At 37.9% G+C, this 20,323-nt stretch overlaps 1 protein-coding gene across 4 annotated transcripts in view; it reads right to left on the bottom strand.

The window, feature by feature from the left end:
• PDZRN3 (PDZ domain containing ring finger 3) overlaps positions 1 to 20,323 on the bottom strand; it is a 275,866-nt gene that overhangs the window by 69,652 nt on the left and 185,891 nt on the right. Inside the window, exon 1 of one of the 4 annotated variants that reach the window (XM_074198713.1) lies at positions 2,149 to 4,680. The exons of the other annotated variants lie outside the window; for them this stretch is intronic. Coding sequence (XP_074054814.1) covers positions 2,149 to 2,217 — 69 coding nt within the window. The 5' untranslated portion in view covers positions 2,218 to 4,680. Of the gene's footprint in view, positions 1 to 2,148; positions 4,681 to 20,323 lie in introns of those variants that run through there. 4 annotated transcript variants of the gene reach the window in all.

Raw genomic sequence — 20,323 nt, 5'->3', positions numbered from 1 at the left:
TAAGGATGTAACTGGGCCTCAGTCTCCTCATTTGTAAAATAAAAATGTTGTGTTAAGTGGTATCTGAGGTCCCTTGCAGCCCCAGCTCCATGATTGATGATACTACAAGCCTAAGAAGTAGCTTGAAAAGTAGCTTTCGTTTTCCTGAAAGTGCATCTGCATGGCTTCCCAAATTGCTGACAAAGTGTAGACCAGATGGGAGTCATTTATCAAAATTCATTGTGTGGTATTTTGGCTCAAAATACTTCTACATAAAATCATCTTGTAAAAAAAAGTAAGAAATAAACAAAATCTAGTGACATTTATTTAGGAAATAAGATTTTGCCAAATTAGATAGATTAACCGATCAGAGAAAAATCAATCTAGTAGAAGTAGAGTTATGGTCTCTTGAGATAATTATCCACTCCTCTACCATGACCATGGAATGTTATTTACTCTGACTGGAGGAGGGGAAATAAGAATAGGAAGCTAAAAGCAATGCTTTGTACAAAACAGGTGGTGATTTCCATATTCTGCTGCTCACTTCTCAAATGAAAACCCTTCCATTACCTGGCTAAAAGGCTGGCTTCTGTTTGTTCTCATTTCACTTCTTGAACGTGCGACTCATTAAGAGCCCTTCAGTTTAGACTGAATGGAAACTTGGCAGGGACAAGGGCTAACTATTATGACAGGCAGTGTCTGATGATAAAATAGAATGAATGTGAACAGCCCAGACGTCAAAAATCACAACTGGCGTCTGAATTATAACCAGTTTTTGGAGATGGTTTAAGTACAAGAACCTGGTCTCCTCAGAAATGACCTCAATGAAAAGCTCAGGAGAACTAATTTAACAATGGGGTCCTTGGCTATACGACTGTAATGAAAACAACACAACAAAACAAAAGGTACAAGAGGGAATCTGTCCAGATATGAAACAATGAAAGGTGGCAAGCCCCATGAACTTAAATTTGGTTTCCAATATCTTTATGCACCTTGCCACACATAACAGTCTATATGTCAAATTTGCCAAAGTGGGAGCTTGTGATAGCATTCAAGTAAATACACAAAGGTCCTACCTAACACTGTCCTGAGGTTTTTTTTTTTTGGTGACAAAAATCGCCCTCTGCTGGGAAAGAGAAAAATGGCAACTGCCAAACCAGTCTGTTAGGGAAATTCTAAGTTGTTCCCCACTTGAGGGCTCTAGATTTTAAAAGTGTAAAATACTAAAATAGCAATCACTAAAAGAAAAGAAAAATCATCCTGTCCTTTACTTGTACTAGCCATCTTAATACTCATATTTCTTTTCTTCCCTCCCCCTAGTTCCAAAGATATTTCAATGAAAGAATAACTTTTTTTAGTTACTGAAGAAAAACTTTTAGGAGTCAGGAAAATTCAAGCCCCCCTAATATTCTGAGAAAATTCACCCTATATTAATGACATCAGAATTTGAGAAGTGGCATATTTTAAATACAGTATACCCCCCCCCTACTCCAAGCCAAGTTAGCTTTTTTTTCCTACCCTATTTCTCATACTGTTTTCTTCCCCTCCAGTTTTCAATTTTTCCCTCCTTAAAGGAATAATAGCTGGGAACATTCCCAAAGACATCCAAGTCCTTATTCTGGATAGGCTCGAAGCAGGGACATTTGAAAGTGTGAAACATAAATCTGAACCACATGTCCCATCCAGAGAAGTTGCCGAAAGAATGAAGATGCCCCATGCTCTCCTGAAAGAACCCTCGAAAAACTATTCGTAAACAGAGACAAAAACCTCCCAGGCATCAATCATCAGACACGTCTCCTCCAACTTGTTCAAAGAGTGCATGACCAAGCTATGACCCTTCCTCGAAACATAGTCCTTAACGCACATGGGGAGAAATGTCTGTGGCCAGTGGCTTTGGGATGGGGCTGCCTGGACCTTGCTTTAATTACATGTCAACATATATTTGGCTAGTCAAAACGAACCATCTTGGTGCATCTGGAAGATTAATCACAAAAGAGAATAAACAGACAACATATGGATGAAATTCAAAGATGCTAGAGCTGTGCCTTTCCCTTCCTGCAAATACTTTTCTTTCCTTTTTCTTTTTCCCCCCCAAATTTCCCTTCCAGAAGACATCCTATTCCCACCATGCTAGCTGTATCCTTTCGGCAGGAAAATCCCATTGGTTACCTGGCAAACTTCATACAGTAATTTGTACTGTTCTTCTTGCTTCTGCAGACTGCACAGGCTGCATCCCATGATGAGAGAATCGGCAAGGAAAGCCACTTCTGTCTTCAGCAGCTCCCACAGAGGCAGCTCAGGTTACTTAGCATTCATGGAAAAGAGATCCTTTGGAAGGGATGGCCAGGTGAGGCAGCCGAGCGGCTCACGCTGGCATCGCTTTGAGAGTGGGGGAAGCTGCTCCCTCTTTCTCCTTAAGGCTTCCTGCTTTCCCTCCTCCTTCTCTCTGAGTCCACAACACTCCCTCTGCCGCTGTAGGAAGGCTTCTGGATTGTGGTCCAATGCACACCCTATATACTGCTGCTCATGCATATTAATCAGCCCTCATTGACTATTCATAACAGACAATGATACAGAAGCTATAATTGCCGACTATGACAGTTGAAATTTCTCTAATTAACAAGCAAGTGCTCCAGGAGCAGGGCGCCCGCAATAAAAGCCACTAACAATTTTGTAAACCATTTTCTGGCAATTACAAATAAACGACTACATTTTCACACAGTCCCTTAGGATGATTCCTAGCACGTTTAAACTAAATAGAAATACATTTTTTAAATATATCGTTAAAAAAGTCTGATGATATAAAATGTATTTAATGCTGTAGATAACTATGTCACATAAACTGGTTTTATGGAAATGAACTCTTCTTGGGAAGAATACAAATGACAGGTTTTTTTTTTAAACAAAGCTGCACAAACACCATTTTACATGCAAATAAAATTATTATTTCCTTAATTGAGAAATGCATTTCTCTCCCATAGTTAGAGGTACATAATAACCAAGGGCTCTGGCACTATTTAGTTTCCTTAGGAAAAAAAAGAGTATGGAGAAAAGGAGTATAAGGAAAGTGATTATTAAGTAGGCTTCCATCTCAAAAGAATGAAAAGTTATTTATTATAGATCTGTCAAGCTAACTGGAAATAATTGAAGCTGTCGGCTGTGTGTGATTTTTTTCCCCCCCTTCAGATTTATGGAGACTGAATTCTTCAGGGTTCATCTCATTAGGCTAATTGGCCCAATAAATTTGTATTAAATATCCTCTACTTGAACTGATGAGCATCCAAATACTTCTTCCCCTTTTAAAAAACTGACTCTCTAAGCTCATTGTGACCATTGATCTCACCTTTCACTGTGTTGTGTTTGAGGAAGATAGGAAGTTCCAATATAATGCAATCCAAACGAATCAAGAGATGTTGGTGCATGGGTCCAAGGAGTCTATGAGGATGTGTCCACTCTATCTTCTCTGGATACAGTTCCTATTGAGTAAGGTTACTGGGCTTTACTGAAACTCTGATTATTTAGAATTTACCTTACCACTTGAAGTTCACCTGGTTATTTTCTTAACTAAGGTGATTTGTATTTAAAATTCTCCCAATTAATTCATCTAATAAAGGTTTAACTGTCTTTGAAGAAGACTGTTATTTCTCTCATAGAGACCTCAGGGATGCTGAATAAGAATATCACTCCCCCTCCATCCTTCAAGCTCGAAAGTATAGCATAGGAATTATTAAATGAGCCTCTATAAGATTCTTTTGGGACTCTCAATTAGCAGGTGTGACTATTCTGTTTGACTGATACAGAAAATGAGGTCAAAGGCCTTGAGTAACAAACTCCCATTATAATTCTGGAATTCTTTTTCTGAAGTATACATTTCACCCTCAATTCTGCATGGGTAGGAAGAGAAATTCAGGCATTTGAAAGGACTGTGACAGGACAAACTGGACACCTGTTCTCTGCCCATAGTGCCAAAGCTCTGGGTATGAGTAGGCACACTGCCACCATGTGCCTCTACTGGAGTGGGCAAAATACTCAGGCAGTATACTCCTCTGTCCATTTTTATACTTTTTCATCATTCATCCTTTCCTTTCCTTTTTCCTCTGCTTCTTCCAAATTATAAATTTTCACAGTAGTTTCTTCCTAAGTATCTGCCTAATGGAAGCTCTTGGAGGACAGTAACTCTTGGTTTTTTGGTCTTTTTTTCAATTTCCCAGGTTTAGCAAATAGTAGGAGCTTAATGAAAACTGCTCCAGTCTACATTCTAGGCTTCTACTACACAATGCCCCTGCTACATTCTAGAGTTCATTCAATGAAGCTGGTCTTCCTCCTGCTGATACTCTGATAGTCACATACAACAACCCCATCTTTCATCTCTGGGCCTTTGCACATGTCATGACTGGAATGTGCTCCCCTCTCACCCCTGACCTTTTGAGTCCCTAGTTTGGAAGTTCTCTTTCTTTTTCTTCCCTCTTTTCCTTTCTCCCCTTCCCTCGTTCTTCCTCTCTGCTCTCTCCCCATCTCTTTTTCTCCCCTTCTTATCTCTCTCCTCTTTCTCTTCTTTCTACCCCCACTCCTATTTTTTCCACCTCTCTCTCTCTGTCTTTCATCTTCTCTCTTTTCTCCATTTCCTTTTTTGCTCCCTTTTCCCTCCTCTTTCCCTCCATCTCTTTTTCTTCCTTTCTCATCTCTTTCCTTTTTCACCTCCTCTTTCCACCTCCCCCTTTCTTCCTTTATCTCTTATCCCCCCCATTGCTCTCTTTCTTCCCCTCTTCTCTCCATCTCTTCTTTTCCCCTCTCCAGTTATTTTTCATCTCTCTCCTCTTTCCACCTCCCCCTTCTTCTCCCTCTCCTGCCATTTCCCCCCTCCATCTCTTCTTTTTCTTCTCTCTGTCTCTGTCTGTCTCTGTCTTTGTCTCTCTGTCTCTGTCTCTGTCTCTGTCTCTGTCTCTGTCTCTGTCTCTCTCTCTCTCTCTCTCTCTCCCTCCCTCCCTCCCTCCCTCTCTCTTTCTCCCCCCCCCCCTTCTCTTGATTGACTAGATCTCTGTCTCACCTGGGCTGGACATGCAACAGGTCCAAATCCAATGCTATGGAAAATTTAACCTGTTCTTTTTTCCAACTTGGGCTGGTTTGTTCCTCCTTGGGAAGTCACCTACCATATTAATAAATCAATCAATAAATTAATTAATGGGTGTCTACCCAAGTATCTTTTCTTAAAGCTTAGAATCCACAAGTTTGAATATTGGAGATTATAAGGCATGTACCAGAACTCCTTACCTAGAAAGACCCTCATTTCTTTCAAAGCTCAGCATAAATACAATTGTCTATATGAGATATATTCTGATCTCTTAAGATACCTCTCCACCTCCAAAGTAACCTTGTGTGTATTTTGTATATATTGTATATAATTTATTTTCTATGATAGAATATAAAGATCCTTGAGAGGAGGGGCTGATTAATTTCTGTGTATGTATGATATAAAAATGCTATAATACTTGTTTTTCTTCAAATTCATAATCAATTTCACTGATATAATTTAATTTTAGTTTTATGTTACCTTCATTTCAAAGCACATCTCCCTTGTCTCCATTATCCAGAAAGCCATTTAGTACAATGGAATGTTCAGTGATTGATTAATAAATGCTTGTTGGATTGGACTTGTTCTTTAATGTTTTCTATTTTCCTAATGAATTTGGAAGATGATCAGTTTACAAAATTTCAAGTAGCACAAGAGATTTAATGTGTAAAGTGAGGTATACCATGGGATAGTACGAGGTATGACTTAGTGAAATACATTAGAGGGTTCAATCACCCCAGTCAAAGTGTTTCTGTTAAGGGCAAAAGGGGACTGCTGGCTGGCAGGGAGTTACTTGTAATAGATAGAGCTATTTCTGAGATAACAGTCACCCTAGTAAAATGAAAAACAGCTAGCCTTGAAAAAAGCTTACATTGTATTTAACAAGGAGTTCGACATTTGTTTTCCCTGGGAAGTAATCGTATATACCGTCATCATTGGAAAGTGTTTCCAAATGTATGTGATGCTCTGGATGATCAAACAGACACAATCCCTCTCTGCTTTCATGGAGCTTAGGAAAAAAATAAAAAGCAAAATAAAAAACCCCAGAAAGTTGAGATGCTGTGGACTTGGACTTGAAAGATAGATCCAAGTTAAAATTCTGATTCCAAGATGGTCTGTGTGACTATAGACAGGTCGCAATGTTTCTGAACCTCGGGCAATTCTTGAAACTATGTTGGCAATCGGGAACAAGGAAGGGAGCTCCCATACCAAAAAAATCACTAATCTCTGATTTATGGACATACTGATGTGGGATGAGGTGATCATTTACCTGAAGGGACCTTCAGGATTTGTGCTTTCAAAGTTTAAAAACTAAGGATGATTTTTTAAATGCTAAAAATAAGAGCTAGTTTACAGAGATTCAAAGTTTTTCTAAAGGCTTTTCTGATATAATTTCATTTTTGAATAATATTATGAAGGAGAAACTTATTAATTTCCCCCTTCCACTTTAGAGATATAAAAATGTAATCTTGGAAAGCTTCCTCACTAATCAACATGAGAAATCAAATTTGAACTTAATTTCTCCTCAAATAGTCCTTTTTCACCATGTCCCACTGCCTGCCCTTAGCTTGGGACTCACCTAGCTGCAGGTTTTTTTTTTTTTACTCACTGAGAAGAGAATGCACTGCTCCCAGTAAGTAGATTTTGTTGACTATGCTTATCTTGGAAATAGCGTCCTTTATTAGTTTTGTTGTTTTGCATACTCTATCACACGACTCATTACATCCCTCCATTCTGCTTATGTGGATTGCTGTGAAGAGCTCATAAGATATTAGAGATGGTGAAAAATACTAGGTCCATTAATCCTTGCCAACATCGGAAAGATGAGAAGAGTACAGAGGAATTCCGGAGAAGAGATCTCCTTCAATCGACATTGCACATTTCAGAAGGCACGAGAGTACAGGACACAATTCCCATGGAGATCTCAGCTAGACTCATACCTTGCTTCTGTTCAGGAAGCAGAGGGGGGGCCATCACTCTGAATATCTCTGTGTGTGTGTGTGTGTGTGTGTGTGTGTGTGTGTGTGTGTGTTATCTTGGAAAACCTGCTTTATATTGGACATTACTGTTATTCGTAATAATAATAATGATAACAATAACCACAACCATAATAATAGTAATCAAAGTGCTTCTGGGGTGAGATAGAAGGTCAAGGAATCTTACAAACTTTCCCTACCCATTTCAAAGATCCCAGATGCAATTTATTGAGGATAATGTTTCAATAACTTAGTGTTTTTAATAACACACATCTTTGACAAGGTGACTTTTCTACAGTCAGTTAACAGTATTTATGTAATGGTCACTGGGTCCTGAAGACTACACAAGGGACTATAAGCAAAGAAGGATGAGGGAGTAGATTGCAGCAGAAAACCACATTAACCCAGTAAATACAAAAAAAAGCCTTCAGTGGTGTCAGAGCACAAAAAAATGACCAGTGGCTTTAAAAAGGTAATAGTCACTTTGAGCCAGTGAATAGCTCTCCAAGCTCAAGATGGATGCTCAGGAACCCAAATCTTCCTTTGAAAAACCAGAGGGTTGTGTTCATCTGAGCAGTTTCTGTATAATAGGGTACACCAGAATCCAGTTCAGACCTAAAAGAGCCTAGAGAAACTCTGAATGATGAGTAGAATTATTAATGGTGATTTCCACCTGAAGTAATTTGAGGGAAGGCACAAATGAGAGCCCATAAGGAAATTAAATAAGTGGAGGGCTGATGGAAAGTTTGTGGCCTCTGCCATTCAAACAGCACAAAGACACAGTTTTATCATCAGTTTTCAAACTTTGTTCAGTAGACCATGAAAAAGAGATATGATATAATATAGCAAACACTAGTAGAGACCAATAATTAAATGCACAATTATATTAGCTTCTTTCTATTACAATCCTACCTATAAGCTAGTCGTTCCAATCCAATCCAAAGAAGCATTTATGGTATCGATGTACTAGCCACTGTGTTGGGCCCTGAAATTCAAAGACAACATGGAAAATGGTTTCAACCCTTAAAGAGTTTATTCTCTCCTGGGTGGGGGGAGGAATACAACTTTTAAACAGATATTTTATTTATTGAGGGATGGAACACTAGAAGGCTCAGAAAAGCCTTCCTTTTGAAGATGGCAGATAAGATGAGCCTAAAAGAAAGATAGGGATTCTGGGAGATAGAAGACAGGATGGAGGATCTTCTGGGCTTGGGGGATAGTCTAGGGGTAATGTGATTTTTCAAATGGTTTTAATCTCTCACGCTCTTTCCTGAAGGGAATTTATTAAATAATCATTCTCTGGTACTGAGATTGAACAGGTGTGGATAAATGTAGGAAGATTAGTTCAAAATTATTATGACTGCCAGGAAAACTCTTCAGCACATGATGTCCACCAGGCCTGAAACAGACTCCCTTTTCATTTTTGTCTTTTAGAATCCCAAGTTTTCTTTAAAAGTCACCTCAAGCACTATCTCCTACGGGAAGCCTTTTCTAATCCCAAAGAAGTTAGGGTCATCCTCACTCCCATGAAATTTCCTTTTATTTATTTTATCTTATAAGCATAGAATACTATAGATACTATAGATGTTCATGTTGTCTTCCATGACAAAGTATCACCCCTCAGAAGACAGGGACTATTTCTAGGTCTAGATTTATTTCTAACATCTAGAATGGTGTGCTGAGGGGTTAGTAGATATTCGGTAGTCATTGAGTGACCGATTCACTGATTATGATTATCAACTATTAGAAGTGTTCACAAGGAAGCACTGAACCTCATTAAGAAGACTACATATTATTTTTTACACAATAATAAATATTTGTTGGATTAGGCAATTAGGGGACAAAAGGCTAAATGGAAACAGAATACATTAATGTCATGAAAATCTGAATTGTTCTTCCCTTGGTTTGGTCTTTTGTACCCATTCTGTCTAGCTAATTTAGGAAAATATCCAATCAGCCTCACATCAATATGCGTCTGTCTGTTAAAAAATTACTGATGCAACATGGATCCAGGAGCAATGAACAATGCTCTAGTCTTTCAGTCCACAAACAGAAACTCTTGGGCTTCAGGCACAGAAACTTTGGGTCTTCAGTTCTATCAAGAATATCGAGTTCTAGTGATTAGTTATGTAGACTTGGCCTAACAGACAAAACTAAAGAGTGACAAGAGAAGGAATTTGAGAATTAAAAAAAAGGGGGAAAAGAGAACCAGAGAATACTGGGAAGGAAAAAAATAGGATATGTAGGAATTGAGTATCCTTTAAAATCTTGAATGACTCAACTGGTTCAGAGGACTTTACATCCTAGAGGGAACCTTGGTAGTTAGTTAGATCAATCTCTTCTCTCTCATTTTATACACAAAGATGTTGAGGCATAGAGAGGGTAAATGATTTTCCCAGTCACCTAGGTGCTAAGTGGTAGCAACAGAGCCCTGCTAACAGTGAATGAAAATAAAAGAGATCATACCAGCAATCTTGTTGTAGCCCCTTGCCTTCAGAGAAAACATTTCAAATTTCAAAGTCTACTTAACTCCTTATTGCTGGATCAGTTTGGAAGAGGTCTTGGGTTCCAAAACTGTGGTCCATGACTTATTATAAAAATATTTGGATAACTGTCTTTAAAAAAATAGTTTCCTTTGTAATCCTATGTGTTTTGTTTTATGAATTTAAACATCACCTTAAGAAAGGGTCTACTGGATATTGTCAAAGGGGCCATGACACAAACCATAGGGTTAGATGATACCAATGGAAGCTAGCTTCCAGCTCTAAGCCTGCTTTTTGTAAGATACTGGGCTAAACTTTTGATCACAGAATAAACTGTGGTGCACATAGGAAAGTATAAGACATGACATATTTGCCCTCTTTCCACTTGGCGATATAAAATACAGGCAGATGGAAGATGAACTCTACCAGATTAAAATAACTGGCTAAAACCACCACCCAAGAAATATCACAAGAACTGATGGCTAAGGATGTGTTGTGAATATAGAGGCGGTAGAGTACATAGTAGGTTGAACACAGTAATCTGAGAAGACTTCTTGGAGATGGTGGCTAAGTCGCGAAGGATGGGTAGGATTTTGATAGGCAGTGAAGACGTTTTCCAGACAGATGTGAATAAAGGCAAGTTGGTTGAAATACATCACGCTTGTTTGGGAGACCACTGATTTGACCCATCTATCAAGAGCATAGATTTAGAGCTTGATTTGACAGGAAGAGCCAGAGTTCAACCCTGTCATTTTACAGATGGGGAAACTGAGACACTGAAATATTAAGTGACTTGGCCAAGGTCGTACAGTTAGGGACTGACATCAGATTTTGAACTCAGGCTTCCTCATTCCAAATCCAGTATTTTGTCTTCTCTGCCATGATGCTCTGCAATATGGAAGATACAAACTGGGCAGGCAAATTGGGGGCTAGATAGTGCCAGGCAGGTAACAGGGAGTTATTAAAAGACTGTGAGGATGAGAGAGAGTAACTAAATCATTTGCCTTGTTCTTTTCCCATAGGTTTATTTCCTCTGTTCACACAGGGATAAAATTCACCAACTTTGTCTCTCCCTATGAGCTCATTTCAGGAGGGGGTGTGAGAAACAGGCTCCCCACACATTTTCCACATCATCGTGCCTCACCCTGAAAAGCTGGGGGCATGCCCTAGAGGAGAGGGGTTACACAGTTGGTTCTGTATTGAGGCAGGCAGGAGTAGGTATCAGTACGAAAAGAGACAAAGAAAGTGCATTTCAGTTCTGTTTATGTTTCTAGTCTAGACATGGATGTGAACATATTCTGTGGATGTGGGATACTTGGACTAGATTGAAGGGTAGATTAGGGAGCAGAGAGTGGAAAAATGAGGGTGAGACCAAAATATGGAGGGACTTAGCAGAAATGTTTCCATTGGAAAGACAGAGTAATATGGAATGATCAATGGAAGAGTTATCTAAAGTTTTCATAATTGCTTTTCTATTCTAGTTCTTTGAGAGTAGGGATTTTTTTTTCCTTTCTTTTTTAGCATGGTGTAAGGAAGATCTGAGTTCGAATCCTTCCTCAGTCACTTGCTGTGTGACTTGGAAAGTCATTAATCTCTCTTAGTACCAGTGGCCCTATCTGTGAAATATGGTTAATAATAGAAGTTATATCATAATGTTACTGTAAAGACCATATAAGATACCACATTTCAAGGACTTTTCAAACTAAAAAGCACTAGATGGTCAAACACCAGATCATTAAACATTTACTGTGTGCCAGATACTGTTAAGGAAGGTGCTGAAACTATGACTGCCTCGATTCTCAAGGAGCAGGGGCAGACAAAGCATGAAACAGAGTTAGAAGAAGACAGGGGAAGCGAGGAAGGTACCCACCTGAGAACAAGGTAGACTAGTGGGGCAGCTAGGTGGCACAGTGGATAGAACATTGGCCCTGGAATCAGGAGGACTGGGGTTCAAATCTGGCCTCAGACACTTAAAACTTACTTAGCTATGCGACCTTGAGTAAATCACTTAACCATATTGCTTTGTCAAAAAAAAACCCCCAACAAAAAACAAGAACAACAACAAAAAGTAAAGGTAGACTAGCTCACCAGAAAGGAAGGTGAGCACTGTGGCCGTGGGTGCTCAGGCCAAGGTGACCTTTGGCAAAGACTCACCAATCGGGAAGTAGGTTTTAATTTGAGTTCTCAACAGTTTTATTAATTGATTTACCCTCTCAGTTTCCTTTTCTACAACATGAAGGGTTAACATGCATTTTTCAGAATGGGCAACACGAGAATTTGCCTTACAATACTATATATATATATATATATATATATATATATATATATATACATATATATATATATATATATATAGTTATGCTTTTTTTCTTTTTAAATTAGGTGGGATGGGAGAAATAGAAATTAAGTATTGAGGGTTGAAAAAAGAAAATGCAATAAAAAAAGCAAATAAATAAAAAGCTGACTCCAGCTCTAATAATCCATGAACTTCAAAGACATTGTAAGAAACAAGGAGCTGGTGAAAATTTCTGGTGTGAGAAGCAGAATGATCCCTTATGAAAAAGGGAGTGGCATCGAATCAGAGGACCTTGATTAAAGTTCTGCCTATGATGGTTACTTCCTATGTGACCTTGAGCAAATCATTTCATTTCCCTTCTGCTTAATCTCCTCGTTTAGAAAATGAAAGAGCTCCACTAGATGGCCTTATTATATATCTGATCCTGTGTAGAAAGTAAAGTTCAAGGAAAAATACCTTGCCAGGGGAATGTAGAATGGATTAGAAAAGGAGACCCTGGAGTTAGGAGGACTAATGAGACAGCTATTGGAGCAACTCAAATGTGAGGTTGTGGGGACATGTACTAGTATGAAAGGAATGGAAGGGAATAAATTTGAACCGTCATCACCCTAAACCAGCCAAAACTTGCTATCTGTGGAACCTACACCCCATATTCAATTAACCTTCTTTTGGCATTGTGCAATATACTTTTGAGACAGTAACCACTTCGATGGACCAAGAGCAGGGACAGGAGAATCAATTGCTTTAACCATAAGAGGATGCTAGTGCAGTATTTTAAAATTTCTTAAAGAATAAGCAAAGGATTAAAGGAAGAAGAGGAAGAGTTATGAAAAAGAAAACCACTATCCATTGCAAAATGAAGCTTTATAATTCACTCATACCTCTAAGGTTCAAATACTATAAATTCTGAAATTATTTAGCAAGCTCACACCCTGGATTTACTTTCTACACAAAATAACATTTTGGAGTGCACATAAGCAAACCCTGCTCCCCAAAGCCCCCCATGACCAATGATTGGTTTGAAGAAAATAGTATTTCTGCAAATGATGATGCTAATTTTTTTCAGCATTTTCTGGGAAAGACAAATGTTTGATTGAGTGCACTGTAAGATGGCTGACAGGGGATTTAATCTTCAAAACTGATAGACACGTGTCCACAAACTAATAAAGTTCACTCTAATATAAATGGGCAAGTAAAACACTAGATCACAAACTACAGTGAGCCCAGGATTCTGGTGGTTATGGCCATAGCCTCAGGACAGGGGAAATTGAAATGATTTAGAATGGTCCCCCCATAGGATAGATCAGATTATTATTGGGCTTGCTGAAGTAAAACAGCAATATTGGAAAGACACCAAGGTGTAAAATCCATTTATTGTGTCCAAACATTTCAGTTACTAGACCCCAACATCTTGAAGGTGAACTGCCCAAAGGGGTGTCAAGATTGTGTTTTGGCATGTGAGGTTATAAGTGGATAAAGAGGAAAGGGGAAAATCACAATTTGCTGAATGATTTAAATAGAAATGAAAAGAGTTCAAATATGCACATTCAGAGACACTTACAATTTCCTTCCTTCCTTCCTTCCTTCCTTCCTTCCTTCCTTCCTTCCTTCCTTCCTTCCTTCCTTCCTTCCTTCCTTCCTTCCTTCCTTCCTTTTTCCCCTCCCTCCTCCTTTCCTCCCTTCCTTCTCCATTTTCACTACAAAGTTGCCATCTTTTACATTAAACTTGGCAAAGCCAATGATGTAGAAGAAAGTGCTCTCGATTTGGAGAATTGTTTAAAGCCATTTTACTAGTTGTGAGACTATGCGCAAGTTACTTAATTTATGTGTTCCCCTGCTTTCTCTATAGCAAAAACAGGGAAACAAAACCCCTAGTACCCATGCCAAAGATTTGTTTTAAGTTTCCATTGAGATGATATAAACAAAATGTTTTAGAAAGCTTAAAAGTATTATATAAAAATCACCCATTGGTATCTGTTTTTGGAAGATTACTTTCAAGAGTCTTTTCTTTTCCCCTTTCCAGTCTCTAAGCCTAGATAAATAGCAGCATCTGTTTCTTAAGGGTTTCTAGTCTGCAGTGTGCTAGATCAAGTAAAGAAACAGCACTGACCAGGTCCACCTGGAATCAAGGCTTTCTAAATTCTATTATTCTTCCCTGAACCTTCAAGTCTTATTGACTTCTAACTATAATCCTTACAATTACTGTTCTAGATCAATCCCATTTTTCTGCTGGCATCACCTCCTGCCTGTCCCCTCCTACTCCTATTTTATCAAGAAAAGTCATCTAATGTATGTGGCTGCATTCCAGTTCCCTCTCAACCTTTATCCACCCCTTTAACTGTCTCTGAATGTGCATCTTCCCCTTTAACTGTCTTCCCCCATGCTCTGGCAACAAGGTGACCCTGATCTTTTCCAAGGTTAACACCTTTAACTTGTTGTCATTTCCAAGTATGTGACAACCTGATCTACCAGTTTCTACTTTTTTCCCCATATTTTCAATATTGCCATCCATTTCTCTGGCTCCTTTCTTTTGGACCATAAGATTGACCATATCAAATGAAATGTGTAAGGAAGTATTTTATAAACTGTAAGGTATCATAAAAATGTAAGAGCTCACATGGTTAGTAGTATTTATTTATTTGTTAAATTAAAAATAAATTAAATAATTAACTAAATAGAAATAGACTAAATTAAAATTTAATAATTCCCCACAGTAGAAGGCACAGTACCTTGAATATAGTAGGTGATCAATAAATATTTATAAAATGGTGTTTTTTAGGATTTTTTTTTGCAAGGCAATGAGGTTAAGTGGCTTGCCCAAGGCCACACAGCTAGGTAATTATTAAGTGTCTGAGGTTATCTCCAGGGCCGGTGTTTTATCCACTGCATCACCAAATATCTATTAAATGAATAATTTTTAACATTTCTATCACTAAAATAAACAGGAAGCAGGGACTGAACCTACAATTTCACTGATCTCTAGAACTCCCACAAGAGAAAACCCCATCTACAAATAAAAATCAGCACCTGCTCTGCAACTTATCATCTTATAGAGACACCCCAAACACTGAAAGTTTAAGTCACACTGCCAGCATATGTCAGAGATGGGACTTGAATCGAGGTCTTCCTGATTTGTTGAAATTAATTATTATCATCTAAAAATCTCAAGATTATTGGTTAGAAAAAATAATCTTGCAAAATAAAAGGGAATATGGTACACTGTCCATGAGTGAGGGTCTTGTGACTCTGTAAACAAGTAACATTTGTTTAGCACCAACAAGGCCCTATACTAGGTGGTAATGATACAAAGATGAAAGCAAAAACAGTCTCCTCTCTCAAAAAGCTTATAATCTATCAGATAATAGCATATATAAATAGATATGTATAATATATTCTTGACTTTGTGATTGGTGAGCTATGGGAGCTTGAGCAAGTGATTACTTTCTTTCTAGGTCTTAATTTTGTCTTTTATAGGATATTTTAACTTTATTATCTTTACACTTCTATATATCTCTGAAATAATTATTTCCTTGAATAATATTGCTCCTATTTTAAATGAAAAGACAATTTTGTACAATTTTTATGATACTAAAGAAATAGAAACAAAGTATATGCCTATTGTAGTGTAATAAATAAATGTAACAAAATATTACTATGCCAGAAGAATGATGAAATCAGAGAAGAACTAGAAGGCTTTCAATAAAATGATACAGAATGAAGAAAAGAGAACTGGGTAATATGGGTAATGACTTCAAGAGTGTTAATGGAAGGGGGAAAAGTGTGTCAGTGGAAAGTTGACAGGTTCTACAGTCAGATGAACTGGGTTCAAATCCAACTTTCAAAACACGTATGGGCAAGTCCTTTAATTTCCTCTGGTCTCAGTTATCTTATGTGTAAAATGAAGAGAAGATCAAACCAATTTGTCCTTTTTAGCTCCACATCTATGTTCTTATGAATGCTGTGTACTTTTGCAAACTTGGCTACAGAGAAGAAAATATACTTTACCCCCTTCTCTGCAAAGGAAGGGGACCATGGACAGAACCAGTTGATGCACTGATTAATTTTGCTGACCAGTTTTTTAAATTCTTTTTTCAAAGTTACAAAGGGTTCTTTCTAGCATGTTGATGAAGAGGAGGGAGATTTGGAAATTCAAATGATGTAAAAACAAAGCATATCTATAATAATTTAAAATTACTTTAAAAAGGAAAGGAAAATGAGAGATGCTCGAGGTCAAAATATTGCCAGTTGCAATATAACAATAATTTAACTCTATATGCCTAATAGGACAGCTATATGATGCAATGGATAGCATGCTCAGCCTGGAGTCAGGAAGGCTTATCTTTCTGAGTTCAAATAGCTCTGTGACCTTGGACAAATCACTTACCCCTGTTAACCTCAGTTTCCTTTTCTGTAAAATGAGTTGGAGAAGGAAAAGGCAAATCACTCCACTATCTTTGCCAAAATAACCCCAAATGGGCTTACAAAGAATCAGACATGACTGAAAAAGACTGAATAAAGTATGCCCAATATTTTACTGACTATTCAACCCAATGTTAAGTACAATGAGAGATATTCCCTTGGTGAAGCATGGAGGTGTATGAACAAAGAAACATCTCTCATTGTTTCTTGACTGACATGAAAGAGAGATAACCAACTCACGTTTAGCAGCATCATGGTGTAATAGCAACCCACCATGGACCAATTGGAGCAATGGTAAGAAAAACTGAGAATTATCACAAAGAATTTCCTATCACGTTGTGAAACAGACTCTACATTTGAATTTGTAGTGGATTCTTAGTCACTAGAATAGGTCCCAGAGGATTGATTCCTGATTTGACATCAATACTTATTTAGAAATGATTTTTCTTATTAAGTTGTAAATCACCAAATTTCAGAATCAGAGAATTTTTTTCATAGAAAGGGACCTCATCCGGTACAGTCAAAGGCAAAAGGAATCACTAGCAAAATACTTGATAAGCACTCATCCAGTGTCTGACTGAAAACCTCCTCAGAAAGTTCCTTTCTCTTCAAGATTGTACCAATGGTCTTTGCTGGTTATCCTGTCAAATCTGCCCCTTTTATCTCTAAGGCTAGAAGAATTTGGGAACTAAAGGAGAGATATGGAATGCTTATCTCTATCCTAAGACCACTATCCATAGTGATATCTATAGATACATTGGGTTTTTTGAGGTTTCTCTCCTCTGTGAAGGTCAAAATTCATTTCTATTATCTGACATTACTAATCTATCCAAGCCAGTTGGTAAAAAGTATCTGAGTGATCCCAACCAGAGTGATATCTATAGGCCAGACATTCGTGAAGCCTAACCTTCCAGTCAATGCACAGAATCCACCAGGCGGAGGACCATGGAAAAGCTGATAATAGATTCACGCATGATTTACAAAAGCCAAGAAAGGGCACCTTCATATTTAGAAGCAATTACCATGACTATGAATAACCCAGTTTTCAGTGCTATTAAAATCTTTTCTTTATAGCTGAAATGCAGTTTTTAGTATGGTAGGTACCATCAAGCTGATTTTCATGGGCCTTTGAACCCAGACTCTTAGACGTTTCTTTTTGAATTTCATTTTTAAGCTAAGTTTTAGCAGAACAGGGGAAAAGAACCACGGATAATTAAAGCTTAAAATATTCTCATTTCATGGTGCAGCTAACAAGTGAAACTACAAGTAATGATGTAATCTAACTTGTCAAAAAGGAAAATGAAAAGGGGAGACAGAAGGCAGGACAGAGCCTTGGGACCTGAAGTGCCATGTCATCTTCTAATTAACTAACTGATCCTTTAAACTGTCAAACTCAGCAAGCAACTCCATGGCCTAGTGACTGATTAATATTCATAGTTCGGCATTGGAAGCTATGATTTGGGTCCCAGTGGTTATAGTTAAACATTTGTCTTAAAAAAAAAATCCCAAAACTTGCCTGCCTAACCAAAGTCTCAACAGCTTTACATTCATAAGGAAATGAGGGCAGGCCACCCTGAATTCTATAATCCACTGTTGGAGAAATTCTCTGTGGATGAATATTGATTTCAGAATTATGATGAGGGCTTGTATATCGAAAAAATAATTATTTTGCCTCTTTCTACAAGCTGCCACATTATTAATTACATTCAGGGCCTTGTTGTTAAATACAACGGAGCACGTTAAATTACACAATGTTCGGTAACATAATCAAGCTTTTCGTTTCAAACAAAAATAATTGAATGTGTAATTTAATCAAAGGAGGCCAGAGTGGATAATTTCATCATAACAGGCCATCTAGATCAATTTCTGCAAAAAACTTTGGTCTAGAAAAGAACATTTACCTTAAGAATAATAAGGACTGCCCAAAATGAGATTCTGCTCACTGAACCAGTTGGCCTGGTGTGTCAGAAAGTTCCTGATTCTTGATGGCATTTTTTTTTGTAGGAAAGACAATTGGTTAAAAAAGAAACCAAAGCCACCATCCTAGATAAATGGTTTTGAGGAGCCCAGTTCCTAGATCACAACCTACAGAATAAGCCCAGATGTTTCTGCAGACTATTCAATGAATCTTAGGTTCATAGAAAGGTGAAATGGAAACAATCTTTGAAATTGGTTCTTTCTTTCCTTTTTTAAAAAGGTTTGATTTTGTATTTTAATATGATTGGTTTCCTTGGCAACCCTATATACTTCATTATATACATTTAAAAATCATTCTAAGAGATCCCTAGACATCCCCAGACTATCAAAAGGGTTCAGAAGACAAACAAAAATTTAAAGTCTTGCTTCCATTTTATTAAAAAAAAGCCTCCAAAGAATATATATTTTCCCATAAAACTTCCCCTCATTCCCCATTCCCAGGTACAAAATTCTGTTTCTGATGGAGACAGAAAGTCTCTCATATGATACCTTCTCTATATCAATACATCTTTACCAGGTACTACTTACCAAATACCATTAGGGACTTACTCAACTTATGATTAAGTGATAAAGATTTATATTCTAAAATGGCATATTTATATAGACACACAGGTACAGGTCACAGTAATAAAGCTGGAATCAAGATCATCCTTTAAGTCTTTGAGTTGTCATCCACCACACCATTTGTCCATACAACCTCCCTACAATGTGTATAAGGAGAGACCATCCACACAAACATGACAAAAAGATATTTGAACTAAATGGGAGGAGAAGATTTTGTTCTATGTTGTTTTTTAGTTCAGATTCTGGCAAGATTTAACTGCTCAAACCTATTGCATGTTTTCGGCTAACTGCAAGAATGAATAGGATGAAAGTCATCAGACAGCCTGGAGATTGGGTCACTCCCCACCTGGCCCACATCAAAACCGATGAGCGAAAGATGAAAGGCTTACTGTCGAGAATCATGAAGGGCCTTTATCTTTGTGCTACATCTTTATACTTTCAATTTAGCAAACCAGAACTCAGTCTGAACTAGTGCACTGAACTCTTTAGGAAAATTAGGACACAATTCTCCTGACATGTAATTATTTCTATGCTAATTCTCCAAATTTGTATTACATTTTCTGGAATGAAGCAATAGCAGCCACCCAAACACATGCACACATCTACAAGGTCGCACATTTCCACACATCCCTTTAATCTTAAAACATACTTGGGGGACCTACCGTCACTGGTGTTCCTGACCTGCCAAGTCAAAGCTGGGAGCAAATATAAAGAAAGGGGAATTCTTGGCACCTCGCATCCAGAGACAATGGTGGCCGACTGGGTGCTAGATGAAAACTTGTTCTATGTTTTTCAGAGCTGTAAATACTTCTTTAGGCAGGTTGGTAGCAGACTCTGAGAAGACCGAAACTGGCAGAAATCCAGAAGCAATGAAGTAATTAATGGTGTCTTTCAGGGCAAGCGTAATAAAAGATAATTGCTCTCAAAATTTTACTACTAATGAATGATTGGGATCGTCAATATTTGTTTTATTGGGAGTGGATGTGGATGTGAGATGGGGGGGGGGAGTTTTGATGCAAATGGGTAAAACCGTCGCTCTGCCAGGTTAACAACACTGAACTGCCAAGACCACAAATGTGGGATATGTTGACTCTAAGTGTCTATGGGGAGCACATGTTATGGATCAAAGAACACACTTATTAATCCAACAGAGACCAGGGTTTGTCACTTTGGTCATGGTGGGATGATGTGCCAAACAGGGTAACCAAAGAGAGCAAATGAATGGGAAATAAATACCAATGGAAAATCGGTTTCAAAGGGCAATAGAGTTGCCAGGAACTAGGACGAATTTTGGTTAAGATATTTTTGCCCTCGAGAACAACCTGTTCATTTATGTCACTCATTATTTTTTCTTAAGCTATCACTTTGGTTGGCATTGACATGGGTCAATTAGAATAACCAATGAAATGATAGCAAGAAGTCTATTTAAAATTCATACAATATAGTTCATGATTAATAGTGTTTTAAGATTTATAAAGCACTTTCTTCACACTTTCTGAAATAGGATATACAGATATTATTTCCTGTCTGATAGACTAGAAGAAAACTGGGCTGAGGA

This window comes from Macrotis lagotis, chromosome 8 (genome assembly GCF_037893015.1).
Source record: "Macrotis lagotis isolate mMagLag1 chromosome 8, bilby.v1.9.chrom.fasta, whole genome shotgun sequence".
In the NCBI taxonomy this organism is placed as follows: Eukaryota; Metazoa; Chordata; class Mammalia; order Peramelemorphia; family Peramelidae; genus Macrotis; species Macrotis lagotis.
The sequence above is the reverse complement of the archived record's forward strand: the minus strand, read 5'-3'. Positions and strand labels throughout refer to the sequence as shown.